This window comes from Callorhinus ursinus, unplaced genomic scaffold (assembly GCF_003265705.2).
Source record: "Callorhinus ursinus isolate GAN/ISIS: 27379988/994484 unplaced genomic scaffold, GSC_fseal_2.0 scaffold29, whole genome shotgun sequence".
Taxonomy (NCBI): Eukaryota; Metazoa; Chordata; class Mammalia; order Carnivora; family Otariidae; genus Callorhinus; species Callorhinus ursinus.
This window is the reverse complement of record NW_027397091.1, coordinates 6,566,978-6,589,936: the sequence shown is the minus strand read 5'-3', so window position 1 is coordinate 6,589,936 and position 22,959 is coordinate 6,566,978. Positions and strand designations below refer to the sequence as shown.

Sequence of the window (22,959 nt, the reverse complement as noted above, 5' to 3'; positions counted from 1 at the left end):
CTCACTTATTTCGACGGCTTTAAATCCTATCTCCTGAATTCCCAGTTTACATCTCCAGCCCCACCTCTCCTCTAATTCTAGATACAGGCGATGATGATGCTCACAACAATGGTGAAGATGAAAATGATAATAAAGCAGCAATAATGAATGCCTTAATGGGGATGACCATGTGCAAGGCACCACCGGGAGCTCTTTACATATTCTAGACCCATCGACTCTTCACAACAGACCCATGGGATAGGTGTTATCATCTTCATTTTGCAGCTGAGAAAACCGAGGCAGTGGGAGCTTCAGTGACTTACTTGAGGTAACACAGGTAGGAAATGAAAGCAGCGTCATGGGTCAAGGCTACAGGTGCCTAGGCGGCCTGCCCCTGGAGTACCTCATGGGTCAAGGCTACAGGTGCCTAGGCGGCCTGCCCCTGGAGTACCTCATGGGTCAAGGCTACAGGTGCGTAGGCGGCCTGCCCCTGGAGTACCTCATGGGTCAAGGCTACAGGTGCGTAGGCGGCCTGCCCCTGGAGTACCTCACTGGCCTCAAAGACCCTGTCCCACTTGAGACACTGAGTTCTTTCTCTTCCAGTCTTCCCCCCTGTCCACCCAGCTCCTCAGACTCAGACCCAGAGAGTCATCTCATTTTTATCTTTCCTCCTCACTTGCCCACCTTCAGTCCATCAGCAAGTTGGATCATTTTTGTTTCCTCAGTAGACCTTGAACCCACTCAGTCCTGTTTCTACTGTCCGGTTTAAGCCTTGGGGGTCTGGCTAAGTGCAACAGCCTGGCCTAACTGCTTTTCCCGCGTCCACTCTTGCTCCCTTCTAACCAGTCTCCATAACGGTCACACGGAGTGGTTTTTAAAAACTCCTATCAGGCTGCATTGCTCCCTTCTTTAAACGTTTTCAGTGGCTTCAGATTCCACTTGAATTAACATTTGAGTTTCTCCTAGTAGCTTCCCAAATCCTGTATCATCTAGTTCCTACCTGCCGGTACAATCTCATCTTGTTTCCCTCCGCCCCTCACTCAGCCCACTCTGTTCAGTGTCTCTGTTGCTGTTTCTCTCATAGCTGGGCCCTTCCTCTACTTCTGTGCATGGCTGGTTCCTCTTGACCTTTGGGGTTCTGGTGTCCTTATTCCCTCAACCTCATGATTTTCCATTCTAGCACTCGTTTTTAGTTTCATACTAGCACTTTCACAAATTGTAATTATATAGTTGATGGTTTGTTGTCTGTTTCCTACTCCCTTCCAATAAGCTCCCATCAGACTATAAGCTCCATGAGAGCAGAAACAGCCTGTTTTGATCTTTTCTGGGGTTGTTATGGCCTAGACTATGCCTTGCACACAGTAGGTACATAATGGCCATTTTTCTTGGCTAAACAGTTGGATGGATGGAAAAATTTCCATGTTTATTCTACATTATGAGGGAGAGGAGATATCTAACTGGTGGGACTGGTTTTCTAATGAGGACTTGCTTGAGATAATCGGGTGGGTCAACAGGCTAACCTCTGTTCCCAGGTTGCTGTTGTCATCTCCCTATTCACCTACAATAATGCAATAAATGATATTACTTAAAGGATACTGGACAAATAGGTGGTGGTCAACACTGGGCATGGCTAATGAGCAATTCAAATGTCCTTTCTAACTTATTATTATGCATAGCTTGCATTAAGATACTGATTCTGGTCACCGAACATAGAAGGGGAATTATAGGCTACTTTATTTTCTTGTGGTTGTCACATTTTTAAAATTCATTAACTACTAGCTACTACTTCTTGACAATCATGAAAAAAGGGACACCGAGACTCTGACCTTCTTGACACTGTTTGCAACAGCCTCCTTGTGACCCAAGTCATCAGCAGAAAGTTCATTTCCAAATTTGTATTCAGGGTGAGCTTCCTCCTCTTGGTCAGCTGTGTGAAAGACAAAAGGAAAATCCATGAAGCCAAATTACTGCCCATTAGTCAGATCTTCTTCAGAACCTTGGGTGGAGCATAAACTCCTTCAGAGGGCGAGGAAGCTAAATGAAGATGGGAACATTTAAATAGGCAAACTTTTTCAAGTAAAACTCTCGCTAGCTCTCAAGGCCAAGGAGCACATCTTGTTAGCTGTTATTTCTCTCGCATCTAGCCTGACATTTGACGTGCGTGTTGCTTAATGCATTCTTCTTAAGTGAGTGATGGATGATTTCCATCCCAGTGCACTAACTGTAAAAATTAAAGCCTCAAGCACTCAGGAATATCTGTGACTTGCACAGGGTGTTTTGAGCTTCCCTGGGACTTAGGGAAAACACAAGGAAGATACGAGAAAAGGAAAATACACTTGATAATTCTAAAAAAGAGACTAAATGTATATTTGAATGTTGCGCACATAGTGACTTGTGGCCGGGAGTGGTGTGACATAAAAGACAAAGAGCTTGGGAGGACTGGACCGCACCTGTAAACCAGCTGTCAACCCTGGCTTGGGTTTCAGAGACATGAAAATCATTCCTAGGGCTCATGCTAATTGGGAGGCTGGAAGTGAGTGCTAAATAAAGCTGATGCCCCAGGAACATGGCCCTGGCTGTGAAAGGAGGCACAGGAGGACTCAGACCACCAGTCCAGAAAGTGACAAGAACTCTGGTATCTTCCCAAGGCTGGTATCATCCCAGGGCTGTCAGGGGACAAAGAATCACCCACATGCTGGTGTGAGATCTGGATTCCCATGATTCCCCACTCCGCAAAAAAGCTCCCAGGTTAGGAATTTGCCTAAAAACTTGTCAAGATCAGGAGAAACCCACAGGCCTCAGGACAAGGCCAACACAAATTCACACTGTCACAACACAGGGCATGAGTGATCCCTACTGGAAAAAACAGTGAAATAATTTCTGAGTATGGACTCCTGAGAAGGGGAAGCAGACATGTAAGAATTGGAAATTTTTTTAAAGCATGTTTAAAATGTGCAAAGAACTCAAGAACAAGAATCAATGAAAAATTATTTCATCAGTTCTAAGATGCATTTTTTTCACATAGTAGTATTTCTGATGTTGTAATGTGCTCTTTAATCGATGCTATTTTACAATTACTTGGAAGCATTTTCTTTCCTTAGTTATAAAATAATGGTGTCTTTCAACTGATGGTGTCTTAGATTTGGAATTTCTTGAGGGACTGCTTTTGGCAAAGTGTTATTCCAGACATGGAAAAAAAGTGAGGCAAGACAGACAGACACCCTCCTGTTTTGAAACTGGTATTTTGATGGATGGATGAGCGGAGGTAGATGATTACAAAGAGAAAAATAAAAGGTCATATAGGCCTTTGGCAGGAAAAAAAGGGTTTAAGGAGCTGGAGTAGGTCTTTAAAAAATCTAGTCCAGTGTGTCCACTTTACAGATGAGGAAACAGATGCAGAGATATGACTTACAAATCCAAGGTCACAGAGTAAGGTATGGACCTAGGTTTCTCTGGATTCTTAGCACAGGGCTCTTAACATGACACTGAGTTTCCCTGACCACTGGACTTCCATGACCTACAGTCTGTAACCGAGATTTTGAAACTTCCCAACATTATTAGTAAATTTCCAGTTCATATATCTCTTAGTCTAACCTGGCCAGCCAGATATAAACTACTAGACGTCAAGGAATGTGTCCCATACAAGTGGTAGAGACTTGACTTTAAAAAAGTTGTATGAAAAGGGGTGCCTGGGTGGCTTAGTCGCTTAAGTGTCTGACTCTTGGTTTTGGCTCAGGTCCTGATCTCGGGGTCCTGAGATCGAGCCCTGCATCGGGGTCCACGCTCAGCATGGAGTCTGCTTGTCCCTCTCCCTCTGCTTCCCCACCTCCCTCTCTTGCACGTGTGCGTGCTCTCAAATAAATAAATAATCTTTTAAAAAGAAGAAGAGTTGTATGAATGAATGTTGCCATCCCTTGATTGTGCAAGGATACACAAGACATACCCACAACCACAGGTTTGGCATTCCCCACTGCTTGTCACGTAGTCCTGGAAGCCATGTGTCCTTCTGAATCTAAATCCTGCCTAATGAATGGGCACATGCTTTCATTGACTAGGGGCCTTTTCTATTTTCTACAGCCTCCAGGCAGGGCTACCCTTTCGAGCTATGCTTGGTTTCCTCTTGCCTGCTGTGTTGAAGTATTTAAATTAGAGACTGTAGTCATTCATGTATAGTAGGATCGTACTGTGACACAGGGGTAATTATAGGCAACTGGTTGACCAGAATTAAGCCAGGCCTCACTGAGGGAACCTAAGAATATATAACTGGTATAGCAGAAACCTGTATACCCTTAAACAGAAATTCAAGTGGATGATTTTGTCCTCTCAGCTAATTTTCTACATGTATGCTATCCCACATGATTATTTCTGTTCACACTGAACAACATGGGAACCATCAGAGCCAAATATTTTGTAGGAATAATGAACATATGCATAAAAGGTGGGAAGTACCCTTAAGGATGATAAGTGGAATCACACTGACCCTCATCTTTGATTAGTGTGTGTTTAAGAAATTTCACATCTTTGACTATCATCAGTTACATTTTTTTCTCTGAGAAAAAAATGTTAACAATTTTGTGTATTTGTGTTCTCTTCGTATTCCTTCCTGTATATTAGAAGGGCAGTATTGTAAGGTTAAAAAAGGTCTTGAACCTGGAGTCAGGCAATTCTGGGATTGAATCTTAGTGCCATTGTTCATCAGCTGTGGGGTCATGTGCAGACTATGTTTACCTCTCTAAGCTTCAACTTCCTTATCTGAGAAATGAGTGTAATGATACCTATTTCATTGGGCCATATAAAGATTAGATAAGGTGGTGATGCAAACTGCTTTGTTCACAGTTAGTACAACAACGGTGGTTGCTATTCATATTATTATTTTCCTTGTTAATTTAGTCCAGTATTCTGCAGTTTGTTTTACTGGATTGTAGGATCTAGTAATGTCTAAAATGTTATAATATTCATCTTTTCAAATTTTAGAAGTATTTTATTGACCTTTTCAAATAATATTCTTAAATCGTGTTTAGGTTCATTATTTGCTAAAAAAAAAAAAAAAAGTGAAATAATAGGCATCGTGGTTGATAGCATTTTCCAAAGACAGCTCCAATATCCACTCTCCTACATGCTCTTCTAGAATGTGATCTTGCCACTCACCCACCCCCTCGAACGTGGGCGGGCCTTAATTTTGCTTTGAATGAACAAAATATACAGGCAATGATGATAGGCCAGTTCTGGGCATGGTTCTTAAAGTAGTTTAGCAGCTTCCGCATTCTGCCTCTTGGAACACTGGCTCTCAGCGTGCTCCATCTAGAAACTTGGCCGCCATGCTGTGAGAAGCCCAAACCACATGGAGAGGACACATGGAGGTGCTCTGGTCCTCAGAGCTGACCTCCCCACAGCAACTGCCAACCACAGGAGTGGGCCATCTGGGACAACCGGCCCAACTGAAACTTCACATGACTCTAGCTCTGGATGTCACCTGCCTGCAAATGCATGAGAAACTTGAGGGAGAAGCACCAATGGGAGTCCTGATGCCCCCACAGAACTATGAGAGAAAGTAATAAAGTGTTTTTTTAAGCCTCTAGATTTCGGGGTGGTTACACAGTAATAGATCATTGTAATAGTCACCAATTAAATAATTCCAGCTATCTTCACCCTCCTAGACACTCCCTGCCATATACAACATATGAAAATAAGTCAGTAAGCCTATTCTCTGGGAGTGGAGTTGAACCCCTGGTTTGGACATGCAACACACACCATCATGGTGAAGTCTGTTCCATAGTGAGTCATCTTTATTAAACCATTTTTATTATTGAGATTAATTCTCATAGCTTTCAGGTTTTCACCTAGAGTATCAAACTTTCCTAAAGTCTACTCGTATATTTCAGATGTTCATATAATAAGTGAAGAGAGTTTCTGCTAGTGTTTCTACATTATTTAGCCCCAAACCACTACGTAAATCCAAGGCACTGTCCAACCAATAGACACACAATGTAAGGCCAAGTCATTCTGCTAATCAATTTTCACACCACATAGTGGAGAAATAATTTTCTAAAACATTCCAAACCTTTCAAAAGACCCATTTAAAACCAAACATTACGGCTGTGGCTATATGGCCCAAGTAAAAATAGAAGCTAGTAGCAAATATTCAAATATTTTAAGCAAGGCTACCTTTGCTAAAATTACTTACCTATATTGATAATTCTGGTGAGTTGGTTATTTGAAAGAATTTTAACTTGAAATTTTAATACTGGCTTTGAATTTCCAGTTCATTTCATGTGTGCACACAAACCCATCATTTACCTGAGGGTCCCTACTCATGTTCCTTTCCTTGTAACTTGCCTTACTACTATCATCACTAACAACCCTGAAGTTTTACGCTTTTGTTTATAGGAAGGGATTACAAAACGTTCTTTTTATTCCAACCCCTTGCCTTCTACAGCAAGGATTCTCTGGCTGTGAATTTCTGCTGAGCAGCTGAATGCACAACAGGAAGGGAGATGATTAAGCCACAAAAATCTAGTACCCAGGTAAACTGGAAGGAACATTTGGAAAAAATACCAAAAAATACCAAAAGATTAAAGCTTGGTGCATGAATACACACTTGACTAATAAGAATTAAGCCATCACATTATATAAAAGAGTCCATAGAGACAAACTCATGTTTTTCTTATTTTAAGAAATATTTTTGTGGGGCGCCTGGCTGGCTCAGTTGGAGAGCATGCGACTCTTGATCTCAGGGTCATGAGTTCAAGCCCCACATTGGGTGTCGAGAGTACTTAAAAATAAACTTTTTTTAAAAAGTATTTTTGTGACACATAAATTAAAAGAAAACCAACTCACCACTTTCTATCTCCTCTTCATTATCATCCTCGAGGATGCTAACTGGGGCGGCAGATTCTCCAGCTTCCATCATGCTTTTCAAAGCCTCGAGCTGTTCTGTTATTCAAAACAAACAGGAGGGAGACGGTGACAGATGCTAGATGACTTGCAAAGCCGGAATCCTAAGATCAACACTGAGAAGGGAATGTATTGTCTAAGTTCCTAGTGGCTATGTTCCTAAGGCCACTGTCTCACCCGGACCTGCTGGCTGGACTTCTCACGGGACGTGCAACCATCACATTGTCTACACTTGATGAAGGAACTATGGGAGTGTGGGTGAAATGCCCAAAATTCTGGTCCTAAGTTTGAGAGGAAGGCTCAGTCACTGAAAAGGATTTAAGGCTTGGCGACAGAAGCCCATGGTTTGGAGACCAATGATATAAAAGTGATGGAAAAGAGACATGCACACTGGAGACTGACACAACTTCAGGAAAAAAATGTCTGTGACTGATAGACCCGAGATTATTCTCCTCACGTATAGAAAGCTCTTATTCATCAGTAAGATAGACGAAAGAATTCTGAAAATGGAAAAACATATAGAAGCACTTTATCGATACTGATATATCAAGGAACTACTTACTAAAAACATAACTATCAAAAAACTACAGTCTCGTTTTCCTTCTACCAGTCGGACACACACACATACAAGATGGCCAAGTGCCAGCAATAAGAATATCACTGGGAAACAGGCATTCTCCTGTATTTTGGTGAGAGTGTAAATTGGTACAATTTTTCTGAAAGACAGTATAACAAGATGCATCGCAATATAAAATGTATACATGCTTTGGCCAACCAGCTTGAATTGCACCAACTGATTCCAAGGAGAAGCTGCGCAAATGTATAAAACGAACACTGACACAGGTCTATCACTGTTTTTACAGTAAAATGAAAATCCATCAATTTGGGACCGGTTAAATGGTAGCATATCCCACATAATAAATTTTGCAGTGTTTCATACATTAAAAGTTAGTATGTAGTAACAGTAACCATAGTAGGAATGTAAGTATATTCAATTGGTTGAATTAAAGATAATAAAAAAATCAGTATATTTAACATGATCCCAGTTTTATCAAAAATGTATGTCTAAACATATAGCTATAGTACATGTATCTATGTGTAAAATATATAACTCAGTGCTATTTTATTATTTTCTTATATTTTTCTTTGTTGTTTTCATTTTCCTATGGTATTGCTTCTGTAATAAATAATAATTACTATAATTTAAAACTTAAAGATGCAGTATATACATATACACATATACACACACACAATGGAATATTACTCAGATGAAACCTTGCCATGTGCGAGTGCATGGAACTAGAGTGTATTATGCTAAGTGAAATCAGTCAGAGAAGGGTAATTATCCTATGATCTCACCGATATGTGGAATTTAAGAAACATAACAGAGGAGTATAGGGGAAGGGAGGGAAAAATAGAACAAGACGAAATCAGAGAGGGAGGCAAACCATAAGAGACTCTTAATCATAGGAAACAAACTGAGGGTTGCTGGAGGGGAGAGGTGTGGGGGGATGGGGTAACTGGGTGATGGACGTTAAGGAGGGCGCGTGATGTGATGAGCACCGGTTGTTATATAAGACTGATGCCTCACTGAACTCTACCTCTGAAACTAATAATATACTATATGTTAATTAATTGAATTTAAATTAAAAAAAAATAAAACTTAGAATACCTAGGGTAAAAACACAATGTAATCATACCAATATTTAATGCTACCAATTCACTGAATTAAGAGATTGGCCGAAAGGAAATATTTTCAAAGAAAATCTCCAGGGAAAATACAGGGGAAATATAAAATCATTTCTCTCTCTCCACACATATACACATTCACACATTCACCTAGGACCCCTAGATATGTATATCTCACAGAGGCAAACTGCAAAGGGAAAGCTTTTAAGAGGACTTTAAAGCATACTAAATGATAAAACGCTGGTTCCTTCTATCTTGATAAATTCTATAATGCCTCTTTCACTTTCTTCTCATTTTGCCTTGGGATCATTCCAAGTCCTGTATCCTATGAATATATGAATATGTTTTTCCCACTGCAAGAACCTACACTTAAATGTCAATGTGGCCACTTCACTCTGAAAAGTATATGCAACACTGCTATGCTCCCGTCCTCCCCCAAATCAGTGGTTTTAAAATAGATTTCATTTTAGACAGCTGAATTGTCCAAACACACAATGAGTGTGTGCTTCATCATTGGTGTGTGTCTTTGACTTACTTTTTTCAACCTCAGGTTTCAGCCGTTTATTTTTGATGAGTATTTTTCTTTTAAGGTCATTGGGGGATGGTAAGGGCCTGCCTGGTTCAAGCTAGAGATAAACAGAAAAGGCTGAATTAATGATGTGGTTCTTCAGTTTCATTCCCAGCCCAGAGTGAGCACGGAGGCCTGTTATACAGCCCAACATCCACTAGATGGCAGTCCGCACAGTTTTATGTTTTCATTCCCCAACCCCAATCAGCCTACTGAACGCAACTGTCTTAGACTGCAAACTTGACATCCACAGTCTCCCAGAGCTATGTAGAGCCACTCCACCTTCCCCAGAGGGAGCCGGGTTTGACCTGGGGTGCTGCTGGGGGAGGGCTCCTGCTCAACTTCAGGAGTTGAGCATCCCACCTCACACCTTGCTCCTTTTATATATCGGATAAAGTACAAGGGGTCATTGTGATAGCTGGGGTCCGAACTGCTTTCCTAGGCAGAAGTCGAAGGCTCCCTGATCCCCCCAAGGGTTAGGCTGTATTAGGAAGCCTGTTTACTCAGTAGGCTGATGTAACGCCAATACTTGGGATTGTGGTTTTGTAGGTTCAAAAAGAGAATCAAGAAGGGAGTGGTCAATTACTGAAACCTGACCTCTACTGCGGTTTCGTTTGCTTGGATTTGTCTGCAAAGGCGAAGTCCTTTCTTCTATGCCTCTGACCCATACAACTGTGCTATATCTAGCCACCCATCCCCCATTCTCCCATGCATCCACGTATGCACCTACCCACCCAACCACCCACCCATCTTTTCCATGCATCCATTCATTTTTTCCCAAAAGTAATCCTTTACTACTTATTACATGCAAAGCACTGTGCATTCCTATGTCTGTGTTGCCTCAAACAAAGCTCTTTGCCAAAATTCTGCTTCCGTCCAAAGCCTGCTGTCACTGGTTCATTCCCCAGTGATCTCTCTTGAACCTGGGTATCTCCAGTAAGTATTCACAGGTCACAGGCCATCTTCCTTTGTATAGTTTTACCCGTGTGTTCTGTGTCTCCCCCACAGCCCCCTCATGACTGAAAGCTTTTCACTTCAGGGAGGTCTAACTCCCATGTGCATTCATCTACGCTCCCCACAACACTTATCACGTACGTGCATATCACTCTACGAAACATACAGTGGTCTTTCCACAGAAGCAAGCACCTTAGCCCAATCGGAAAAGTAAACAGAGGGCCTAAGTAAAACTAAAATTAAAAAATCAGGGCTGTTCCTTAGTTTGGGTTCCCTCAGAATCAGTCTCTAAGACAAGGATGTGAATAGCCCCATAGTCTATTTGGGCAGCAGCCTCAGGAATGTCCAACAGGGGGTGGGAAAGTGAGAAAAAGGTGGCAAGCAGCCAAGCCCAAGGGGGTGTTACCAGACAGGCTATCCCCGAGGGGGCAGGCATGTGGTCCTGCTGTGGAGCCTGACTGCTCTGGAGCTGTTCCTCCTGCCGAGTGAGGGGGCCCAGGGGGAGGGGTGTGAGCTCTCTGGCACTTCTGGCCTGTCTTTCGCATATGGGCAGAGCAGGCTCCGGGGACCAGGGCACCCCACCTCACAGGAAAAGCTGCAGGCACTGGCAGCCGAAAGTCAGGCCAGCGTGCAGGGAAAACAGGGGATGCTGTGCCGACAGGGGCAGGGAGCCTGCAGCACGGCGTCCATAGGCTGAAGACAACTGGGGGGTGGGTGCAAAGGATGCAAATATCCCTGTGTCCTAGATTTTTTCCAGGTTTTTTTTTTTTTTTTTTTTTTTTTTTTACTACCGCAAAGTACTTTATACTTAATCCCGTTAGTTCTTTTACTACTCATAACATCTTGGCACAGTGGATCTTCACCACTTGGAGGTTATGGATCCTTGCAAAAATGTGATGAACTCTCTGGAATAATTATATACCCCCCCAAAAAAATTGTACGCAATTAGAATGAGGTCACAGACCTCACAAAGCCTATCTATGGGCCACAGGTTAAAAGTTCTTTGCTTTATGAAGCAATTTGCGGGTGTAAAAATTAAGCTCAAAAAAAATGGATGTATAACTTTCCAAGTATTTGTTTTTTTTTTTTTTTTTTAAAATTTTTTTTTTTCTTAGAAAGAGAGAGTGAGACAGCACGCATACAGGTGCACATACAAGTCGGGGGAGGAGCAGAGGGGAAGCGGGGGAAGCTCTCAGGCAGACTCTGCGCTGAGTGTGGAGGCCAACGTGGGGCTCTATCTCATGACCCCGAGATCATGACCTGAGCCAAAACCAAGAGTCGGACCCTCAACCGACTGAGCCACCCAGGCACCCCCCCAAATATTTGTTTTGGAGGTGGGAGCTTGAACTTCAGACGCTTGTGACTTCAGTTTAGGGGACTTCTAAGAGCAATGGGCTCCCATGGGTGCTGAACCCTACGTGCACATTGGATTCACCTGGAGGGTTTTTTAAAAACACCACACTCAGGCCTTACCCAGATCAATTAACTCAGAATCTCTGAGTGGGGCCCTGGCAAAGGTATTTTTAATAGTCCTTCTAGATGATTCTATCATACAACCAAGTTGAGAACAAATGCTGAGTATAGACCCCTGGCCCCTGGGCATGTTATAAAACTTTACAACAGAAATCTCAAAAACCATAAAAGACCTCGAGACCTTCTAAATTAAATTGAACCAGATGTTTATTTTATGTCTCTCTACACATCTGTCTGAAGTGCAAAAGCTTTCCATACCAATGAATTTAAGTAAATATGAAGATCTTTAGTCCTCTAGCACTACTTGACCCTTTAGAAATGAATTTCAAAACAAATCCATTCAGGTTAGAAATATGGTTTGCTAAAAATACATACTGGATGTGATTCAAGTGCTTGTTTCAACAGGAGATCCCCAAATAGATCTTCGCAATATTTGGACATCTTGTACTGTTGATATTTGCTGGAGAGAGAGAACACTGGCATTTATAAATTCAAACATCCATTAACCATCCAAGAATAAGAAACATCCATTCCTAGGTGATTAAAAACTCCCACTCTGCAAAATCCACGCTTGTCCTCTTGATGCTAAGTGAGATGCTCGGTTACATACCACAGACTTTAACGTGTATAGTTTCAAAAGTAGATTTGGCTCCCCCAAAATAAGAGCTGGCAAACAGAATAAAAAAATGGCTTTCAAGTTCATCAAGTCTGCTTTCAAATCCATTGCCAAATCTTCCAACTCAGTGGAACTTTGAGCAAGGTGTCCTGATCTCTCACCTTTTAGAGGAAGCATCTCTAAAACACATCAAGATGACTTGTTTTTTCCCTTTGTATTTTTTTGGGAGGTGGTGGTGGGGGTAGTGGTTTGGGGTTTTTTTTCTCCCTCTTTTTTTTTTTTTTTTTTTGCATAAGACCGTGTCCTTACCACTTCCCAAAACTATTCAGCTATTTAAAAAGATGTACAGCAGTGGGGATTGAGTAGTAGATACTTTGAGTAGAAAGCATCATTATACCTGCAGTGATTTTCAAAGGAGAGAATTACAGGATATTCGGATGTGACAAATGCAGTTTCCTTGATGGCTTGAATAACATCCTTTAAAGATAAAAAGTGTTAATGAGAGAGAAAAGCAAAAAAATAAATTAAGGTACCTGAAACCATTCAGAGACTATTAATTTCAGCTCTTCCAAAAGTCAGTTCTGGCAATTAAGACCTGGAGAACCCATTCACCTTGACACCTTTACAGGTGGAGTCTCCTTGTGATTAGACCCAAGTGCAACTAATGGTTAACGACAATTTATTTCAAAGCTAACTGTGGCTTCTCCAACATTATGGCACCATTAACTGGCAAGAAATTTCATCTCAATGGCATGCTGGTTCCTTGCTCAATTACCTGACAAGACAGGTTCAGAGCTCATCTTTCTTGCTGAAGAGCAGGTGAGGTTTTGGCTACGTTTCATTAATTCGATGAAGAGTCCTGTGACATTTGCAACATCCCTTGTTTCTTATTAGCCTGATGAAAATGGGGGGGGAGGAGGTGACGAGGGAGGGTGCTCTCCTTGATCAAGCAACATGTGAGGTGAAACAGGAGGTGTTCTGGATGCCTCTCTCTGACCTGGAAGCTCAGTCATTTGAAACCTTTGAATGAGCTGAGCATGTCCTTCCCACAGATGGCTGGCCTTGCTCTCTGCTTAGCTTTAGAAAGCATGGTTTCAAACCAATGTTTCTACAACCACAGCATCATATTTGATAAAAATCCCCAAATTCTTACTGGCTTATCGTTAACCACAGGAAAAATTCAGTTAAATTGGAAAAAATTTTACAGTAATCTAGGGAAGTCCATTTGAAACCCATCTAATGCCTTGGGTTAGATAATCCTGGAGTATTTTAGTGAGCATCCTTATGGTTTATTCTTGCTTAAAGCTTCTTCACAGGTGAAAACTCCTGTAACCTTGATTGTCCACTTGAGTTGATCAAAAATTAGTCCTTGAGGAAAATTTTGGCTCTGCCCATGGGTTCTCCTTTGCTCACCTCTGAACTGAGAAGAAATAGCCTTCTTTTCAGCTAAGCCTCCTTATTAGGCTCCTTAATTCTCTAAAGAGGACAACCCTTCCTGTCAGTTTGGTTGGCTGTGCAAACTCATGGCTTCCCACTTGAATATATTCTTGATACTTCTCAGGGAGTATAATTCCTTTTCAGGGAACATAATCTTGAATTCACTGCTGCTCAAAATTCACCAACATCTGGCTAAGAGAAATGGTATGTGCATGGAGTGTTATGGGTAAAGGGCCTAGGCATCTGTTTGTACAAATACCTCTGGTGATTTGCCACATGTAGGCAGGGTTGAGAACCACTGCTCCAGATGTTGCAATAACTATTCCAAGTTGCACCAAACTGACAGAGACAGATGTACCTGAATATTGGCCAACCACAGAATTTCATTTTTTGACTTGTCTTTTGGCAGGCTATCATTGGAGCATATTGAAGAGTGTTGTAAGAAACTAACCTTCAAACTGTACATAGAGATCACCAAAAGGCCATTACTGAAAGGCCTGTTTGTAAAACTGTAGATGCCTCTCTTTGAGGGTCCTTGGGGAAGAGTCTTATCTCTGGCATCCGGACCAGGAAAAACTATGCTTCTTTGGACCAATGGCTCTGTTTCTAGTTTACAAATCTTGTGAATCATCATGTTTCTCTCCTTGCACTGAATTCTAGAAAGTTTGGAGCCCATTTGTGGCATGGCTTGGCAGTTTATAGGACTTCTTATGGAGGATTCATAAACTCTCACCTCACTCACTTAGCTTCTTGCTCTTACAGGCACTATTTATAATCGATTTTATTTTATGTATTCTATTTATGTTTTAGGCCCATTTGAAGTCCTTCAGAAAGAATGTAAAGTAAGCAAGAAAACAGAAGACTGTTTTTAAAGTAATTAGAGTCTGGGGACTCTGGCAGAGAAACCTCATTATATGGTGCTGTCACCATTTGAAAGCAGCAAAGTTAGAAAAAGGTGGTGCGATGAAGTGGAGAAAACAGTTTTCTTGACTTTCTCTTCAAAACTGGAGGAAAGGAATATGAAGGCAAAACACTTGAGAAAATGAATCATTTGTTTTCTCCACTCCATCTATCTCTACAATAGTTTGGAAAAGACTATGGCTATTTTGAAACTTACCTTAAAAAGGATATCTGTACACATTGCTTTCCCATGAGTTATTATTGGTTCTTGGTCTTCACCTTTTCCGTCCCAACAGTCAAGTTCAACACATCTAGGCACACAGTGAAATTACAATATTGAACCCTTACAATAAAATAGTATGTGTGTGCAAATTAAAAGAAGAGACATCAAAATAAGTTGTTTTCTTATAGAAGTAGAACATGGACTGAGTTAAATAACATGATTATTTCATGGAGTATGCAGGCCAAAATCACATTATATTCTTTATCACGCTGGTGTCATCAAAAAGGAACTGTCAGAGATTAAGACAGACTTAGGAGATACAACCACCAGTGAAGTTCTGGATGAAATTCAGTATATACTCATGATACTCTCACCATATATATGACAAAGGCACAATGAAGGACAATCTGGGGACAACTGGGAACATCTGAATACGGGCTGGGTTTTAGATGATGTTGAACAATTTTTAAAATTTTATTCGGTGAAATGATGTAACTTTGGCCATAAAAGAACATGTTCTCATTGTATCAAATATTCAGAGACAGAAGTAGTGATGTCATTTCCTTAGTGTCTCTCCATACACAAAAAACAGTGAGTTATTAAAAAATAAGGCATGGTTATTGATAACCAAGAAAAAATATCATAATGTAACTACATTTCTTATTTTTCACTTTCAGCATTTTTCCATATTTTAAACCTCAAGTATTTGCCTATTTCCATAGAAGAAAAACCATTTTCAATAATCTTTATTCTCAGAGAATGACATTTTAGAACTTTTAACATTAAGTAGAGCTAAATTTGCAAATGTTTCAGACCAATAAGAAATTTAGCATGACTTCTTGAAAAAAAATTTTTTTTTGCAATTTTGATCAAAAGGGGGGATAATTAAAATTTACAGTAAAAAATGTCTCTTGGCCCAAAGGAGGATTCTAGAACTTTCTGGAGCAGAGATTTTCTGTTCTTTTTCAAGGTTATATGACCAGGATAATCAATTAAAGAGAAAGAAAAAGGTCCTTTTCATTCTGAATACTGCGTCCTATTTTTTTTTTTTTTTAGAGAAAAGTCAATTAAATTGAAGGGCATCATTAAAAAAAAAAAAAAAAAAAAAAAGCTGTCCTGAGTTTCTGACCTGCAACCAGCCAGGAGAACCTGTCTGTACATTTCTACTGAAGATTTCCCGCCAAACTGTCGGCCCGTGAGATAGGTATTATGGGAAGAACTGATGAAGTAGTGGGCCAGAGGATGGTCCATTTCTTGGTAAAGTTCTAAACGATCCAGGAAGACTGGGGCATTTTCATCTGACATCAGATATCTGCAAAACCCATCACTTGATATGAGGCCTAGGGGAAAAAAAGAACAGCTAGTAGACATGTGGCTCAGAAGACACACCTCTCACATTTTTCTTCTTGAAAGTTGAGGCAACTTAATTAGGAGTAAAAACTTCTCATTCTGGTTCCCAAGGACCTTCATCCTTCAGAACCTGAACAAAATAAGAGCTGCACATTACAAGGAACCTAATGCATTTCAAAAGACAGGTGGTGTTCTGCTTTTGTAAGTAGGACGGCAGAAGCACACAATTCCCTGAGCTCAGAAGTGCAGCCCCAGGAGCCGTGGTGACCAGGGGTCAAGGGGACCTTCATCAGTTCCATTTCTACCACTCACTCCTTATGTTCTTGGGTCTCAACCTCCTCTTATGTCAAATGGGGGGAAATCCTGGCCACATCTGCTTTCCAGGACTGTCACGAATGGTAAAGAAGAATACATACGAGAGGGGCTCTTAAAATAGTGGAAAACAGGGGTGCCTGGGTGGCTTAGTTGGTTAAGCGTTTGATTCTTGATCTCAGCTCAGGTCTTGATCTCAGGGTTGTGAGTTCAAGCCCCACGTTGGGCTCAAGTGGAAAACCTACAACTGTAGGGCACTACTGTTCTCACTGGATCAGAGAAGGGAGGAACAGCCTCTCTGGGTTTCAACAATTCATTTCTCCTCTTTTATCTATGAACCAGGGTGTGGGACTGGTGAGAAGAGTATTCAGTCATCACTGAAATGTGGCTCCAAGAGTCACTGTTCATTTCGGTCAGTCCTTTCTGATATAGGGCAAGTCCCCTGCGGTCTCAGAAGTGATCAACATTTCTACATCTCTTACCCTGTCAACCATTGCCCATCTCAGCTTTTTGTTTTTATTTAAGCATTGGCAAGTTATGAACTGGTTTAAAGCTTATAAAAAAAGTACAGATGATAGCATAATAAATAACTACGGGCCCACACCACAGTTTTGTAACATTTTACCTTATTTTACATTTTTCAGAGGAATACATAATTACAGATGCCTTTGCAGCACCCTGTTCTCCCACCCTCCCTCCATCCTGCTGCATGCAGTCCCTCTTTCTACTCCCTTTTAGACAACCACTCCCAACTTTTTGTACTGAACATTCTCAAAACAGCTTTGTAACTCTACTACATACACCTTTAATCAAATAGGTAGTTGTATTTAAAAGCTTATATAAAAGACATTCCACTATTTGCATATGCAACTTGCTATTTTTACATTTTCTTAGAACTTACTCAGTTCGTATAAATAGCTTTTGGTCATTTACTTTTCCCTGAATAATGTACAATAGTATGTGTAGTGGTAGTACGTAGGACTGTAGAATGTAGAGTAGATCCATGTATGAATATACCCATTTATTGTCCATGATTCTGTTGACGGGTATTTAGGTAATTTCTAATTCTAAATAAACATACTACAATAAAAATCTGTGTACCTATCTCCTTGGGCACACACATCCGTTCTAAGAGCAAGTACTTTTTAAGGCACCGGGACAGATGGAGTGATGGGAGAAACAGACATGCCCAGCCTTCACGAAACGTATTATGGGAAAGAGAACAAATAAATTAGCAAATAAATATAAGTATAATGTAATATCACACAAGTGCTAGAAGGAAATAGAAAGCAGGGAATGAAGGCAATCAAGGATGACCAGGATGCTGTGTTCGATACGTGGCCAGCAAAAGCCCTTCCGAGGAGGTTACATTCACAAATAGGGAGCAAGCCACATGCAATCTGGGGAATCATCCCAGGTAGAAGGATCAGCAAGTGCAAAGACCTTGATGCAGGAGTGTGTGACTAAGGGGAAAGGTAGTTAGAAATGAGGCTGGAGAGGAAGCCAAAAGCTACATCAGTTAGACTGAAGTCTTTGCTAGATACTGTGGATTTTACTCTCAATGTGTTGGGAAGCCTTTGGAGGGTTCCGAAGAGTGGAATCACATGATTAGATTTAGTTTTTAAAGGTTTAGTCTGGCTGCTGTGTGGAGCATAAACCATAGGGCACTGAGTAGAAAGAAGACAACTAGTTAAAAGTCAACTGGCATCGTCCAGGAAGACATGATGTAGGCCTGGCGAGTCTGATGAATGTAGAGACGGTGAGAAGTGATTTATTCAGGACTTATTCTGACGACAGATCTGGTAGGTTTTGCTGATGGATCAGAAGTGATGTGAAAGAACGAAAGCAAGTCAAGGAAGATTCCAAGAGTTTTGGCTTGAAAATCTGGGTGAATCATGGTACCATTTTCCAGGCTGAGAAGGGGACAGGCCTGCGGGCAGGGAAAATCAAAACATGTTGTACATATACATTCGAAATGCCCATTCAGTATCCAAATGGAGAATTCTACCGCAGGTCTGTAGTGGAAATTAGAGGGTAGGAGTGGAGAATTTGAAAGTCGTGTGTAGAAAGAAATGTAGAAGCACTGACTTGGGTGAGGGCACTTCCTCTGACATCCAGAGCTGGGAATGAGATGGGAGATGCTACCTACACACCTGGATGTGGAAAGCCTGGGCTGTAGGAAGGGCATATGTTCCACTCTACCAATTATTGCCAAAATATTAGAAAAGGTGGTTGTACCAATTTATGCTTTTCCCAGAAGTTTATAACGCCTTTTGCACCACATTCTCACCCATACTTAAGAATGGCAGACTTTAAAATTTCTGTCATTTGTGAAATGGTGAAGCTATGATTTTTATATGTGTCAATGTAATTTCATAGACTTTAGGACCTGGAAGGACTTTGGAAATAATGAGAGAGACACCTCTATCCTAACACATCATACTGCCAAGGAACTGCTGAGCCTTGTCCTTCAACAGATCACAACTGCCTTACTTGCTTTTGAATCCCCAACATCTGGCACAGTGCTTGGCACCCAGTCAGCCCTCTATAAACTTTAAGAAATGAAAGTAGGGGAGCGAAATACTAGTTGAATGACTGTAAGGTCTCTACCAAGTTATAAGCAGGGGAACCGAGGCCCAGGAATAGAGTCCCTTGATCAAGGTCACACAGCGACAGGGGAGCAACAAGAATCCAATCAAATACTGCGAAGTGCTATATTATCTATCAAGCCACCCTTCCCTTCACTTTAATTCCATGCAACGGAGAATAAATAGTAATACTCAGAGTGTTGGTAGAAAGGTAAATAAGGAAGCACTCTTGCTGAAAGGAGGTATTCGGGGACCTAGCAGGAAGTGTAAGTGTATGTCTATTTGACTTGGAAAAATATCAGGGGTGGGTCATGTGTTGTGGCGGGCCAGCATGCATATACACGGGTTCTATGTGGGTCCAGAGATTAAATAAACCTTTCAGTCACATTCACTGAGATAGAAAGCAAAAAGAACTCAGAAACTGGAGGCCCTAATGCCCAGGGGCACACTGGAGAGATAGAACTTGAACCTGAATCTCCCTTCAACTCTCCACTGAGACCACAAGGCTGAGGCTGGAGGTCAGGTAGCTCTTGTCTCAGGACTTCCTGTCCAATTATGGTAGCGTCACCTCTCCCATCCTTTGCAGGAGCCTCCCACTGCTATGAGACTGATCTTCAGTTTCCTCTCCATGCCTTTTCTTTGTCAAATATTGGAATCGACAGCACACTGTTTCCAATGTTTCATTGAAAGAAGGAAATGTTCAGAAACCCCAATAATTTGCTAAATTGATTCCTGACCATTTAATTTCCTATCAGTTGCATTTGTATTACATAACAGAGGTCTAATGATGGGAAGGCTCATCAAATCATGTATTAAAATTTACATGGCTTGGCAAAACAAAAGGGAGAAAAAGAAGGTATAAATTTTTATAAGACGTGAAATTCCTTCCAAGATTGCAAATAGACACTGTATGGGCATTTTTGCAGTTTGAGCATTAGGCAATACTAAAGATCGAATATAAGAGAGTACAACAGGGAAAATATCACTACCATGTGTTTAATAATGTAGTAAATTTACATTATACCTCAGGCAGCATGGGCAAATTCTGATGTAAGGTAAAATTTATACTTAGAACAGGAAAAAAAAATCAGTCCATTAAAAATCCTTGGCTCTAGGGAGCTCCAAAGCATTTAAAGATGTCTTTAACTAAAAATCCAAGAATGTTTAAAGTTGCACATAGTCTTGCTTTCTCTTTAATAAAGAAAATTATCTTTTTTCACTTTTATTACCTTTTTGCTTCAAGTCTTCATCAGGCTCATACATCTCGATGATCTGCATTGCCCTTTTAGCATCATAAAATGGGAATAAAATTTCATTCAGTCGAGGGTCTCGCTGATGCTATGATGAGAAAATAACCCCATTTAGGTTGACATTTCTCACCCTTGGGGCATTACACATCACTAAAGTACATAATTTCTAAAATAAGATATATTGAGAATATCACATTTACAGTTACAAAGATAGGATTTCACTGTCCTACTGTCTTTCTCCCTAAAATATACTTCAAAAAAGTCCAACTTTGGGAATGCTTTGGTTTCCCTCACTGAACTAGAAAGAGAATACAGAATATATATATATATATATTTTTTTTTCCCCTCAAAAGCTAAAGGATACATAAAATGGTGTGCATGTCAATTGTACTGTCTTCTAGTTCCCATACCCCAGGTGAGAGATTTGGCATAAATATCTATAAAAAGTGAGGTCAAAAATCTTTGGGGAAAAAAAAAAAGGAAAAACAAAAGCAAAAACTAAGAAAAACCCTCCAAAAAACCCAAATAACTCAAATAGTTAATATACTAACTTAGGTGCCAAAAAAGAAAAACAATAGTAACAACAACAACAACAAAAATCCCTGAGGTTAAAACAGGCAAACATCATTTCATTTTCATTATCTATATTTTTTTATATAAAGAAAAGATTTCTTGGGCAGTCTGCAAACTTCACTTTCTCGAGTAAATATTTATCAAATCCGCCATGATAATGATAATTAATCGGCACAAGGATATGTATCAATTACTGACAATATGAAAATTTGTATTTGAATTATCAGTAGTTCAGAAAGTCTTTTTCACTATGAACTAGAACTGGGTGTGCCCTGAGGAAATTCTCTGGGCAAGGGGAGTCCATGAATGATTAAGGCACTTAGGAAGCTGGTGATGCCAGTCTTTAAAAATCAGCACCTGGATGCTCATGGTACTCCAGGAGGCACCAGGAACGATGCTATTTCTGCAGTTCTGTCATCCAAACTTCACAGCAGTGGTGAAAAAACTCCAATTTACTGACTCAGCTACAATCTTCTGTATGTGTGTGTGTTATGTGTGTCTCTGCGTGTGTGTGTGTCTGTGTGTCTATATCTGGAGGGAGTGGGTCCATGAAACTTCCTTAATGTTCATCGTGAATTGGACCCTGGTCATTCATCAAATCTATAACTTCTATGGAAATCATGGCAGAGAAGCAGATGTGAGCAAAACCTGGTCAATGGGTAGAACCTTGGCGGCAACTCTTTACCCAAATATATGCACAGACATCGAAAAACAGCAGTGAGAAGTTGTTTGAGAAACAACTGTTAAAGGTTCATATGGATTTCCCTTCCCCCATTTGTTTTGAGATGAAAGTCTGAGAAGTGGGTAACACAGAATGAATGCCTTTGGCCAACGCAACACGCACAATGTAATTTCCTCAAGCACTTGTGGCCTAGCCTATTCTGGCCCTCCCACCTCCTCGCCCAGGTAAGAGTGTTAACTCATAAGGAATCAGTATCTTTTGGTCAGTTTATCCCAATGAAGCATGCTTCTGTTGTAATCTAAGAATTTACAGCTCACAACAGCTCACGTCCATGCATGTGCAAGAGCAGAAACTGTTATATTAACAACAGGCCTTGAAACCATAAAAAACAAAACTCATGGGGTATGCAGAGAGAAACTGTGAGGTGGACCATGGAAGGCCAGGCACATGAAGGCATGCTACAATCTTATTTATGAAATGGATGGGCATCATGCAACCCTAGAGACTGCTATTCAAGGGCATGACAAGCACCACGCCTCTGGTGAGAAGGCATCGTTTTAAAAACAAATCAATGAACAGAAAACTCTTTCTAGGCACATTTCCTCCCCCGTCTCCGTAAAATACTATCACGGAAGAAGATGGATATAGGAGGAAAAGGTCCTTTTTGGACGCCATTGCAGTTATTTTCACAGTTGGCCACTATATTTCACTTCCTTATTAAAAGTAGGCTTTTTGATTTAAAGATATGCTCATTGTTAAGAATTCTGGGCTCATGGAGATGATGGGGTAAATCCATATGAATTAAAAAGAAGAGATTAAGCTGCAGGGGAGAGAAGAGATTAAATTAGGTAAAGGAGGGGGAACCCAGACGCTCCTATGTGCTCTTTATATGCATACCTATGCATGTGAGCCTGGTGTGACTTATAATGTGATCTGTTGATGGAGGCACAGCATCTCCCGCACCTGGGAGTTAAAATGCAGATTCTCAGGCCCCACCAAAAACCTATCAGATCTGATTCTCTGGGGTGGAACCCATGAATCTGTGTTTTGAAAAGCTTTCCAGGTGACTCAAGTTTAAGTAACACTGCTCTAACATGTAAAAGTATGCATTTTAACATACTTGTATTATCACTTATATAAAAAACAAATCAACCTAAAAACCTAAGTCCTGGAAGGACAGAATGCTAAATGTTTGAGATGTCCTCCTAATTAAAGCCCATTAAAATTTAGTCCCAGGGCACAACAGTTACTAGAACATCCTGCCTTTAAGAAACAAAAGCCAGGAAAACCAAGCCCAAAAATGGATGCATCATAATCCCCTAATTGTACATGTGCAGCAAATAAGCATTAAAAGCAGACTTTGCCTTTGCATCACTCCACCAGATAACATAGCCTTTGCTTCACTAAAACTTTCATGTTTCAGAAAGGAAGCATGGTGCACTCTGGATAGTCCGAAGGCAAGGAAGCAGAT

General features: G+C 40.8%; 1 protein-coding gene across 15 annotated transcripts in view; it reads right to left on the bottom strand.

Moving 5' to 3' along the window:
- Positions 1–22,959, bottom strand: part of PLCB4 (phospholipase C beta 4) — a 414,054-nt gene that overhangs the window by 80,032 nt on the left and 311,063 nt on the right. For 14 of the 15 annotated variants that reach the window (XR_012374116.1, XM_073878371.1, XM_073878370.1 and 11 more), the window contains 8 exons: positions 20,213–20,321; positions 15,863–16,073; positions 14,728–14,821; positions 12,571–12,650; positions 11,933–12,017; positions 9,098–9,188; positions 6,817–6,912; positions 1,806–1,906 (listed from right to left, as the gene is read on the bottom strand). Coding sequence is in view for 14 of the 15 variants with exons in the window: in XM_073878371.1 (XP_073734472.1) it covers positions 1,806–1,906; positions 6,817–6,912; positions 9,098–9,188; positions 11,933–12,017; positions 12,571–12,650; positions 14,728–14,821; positions 15,863–16,073; positions 20,213–20,321 (867 nt within the window). In the remaining variant the exon portion in view is untranslated. The remainder of the gene's footprint in view (positions 1–1,805; positions 1,907–6,816; positions 6,913–9,097; positions 9,189–11,932; positions 12,018–12,570; positions 12,651–14,727; positions 14,822–15,862; positions 16,074–20,212; positions 20,322–22,959) is intronic. The other variant, XM_073878382.1, reaches the window with a different exon arrangement.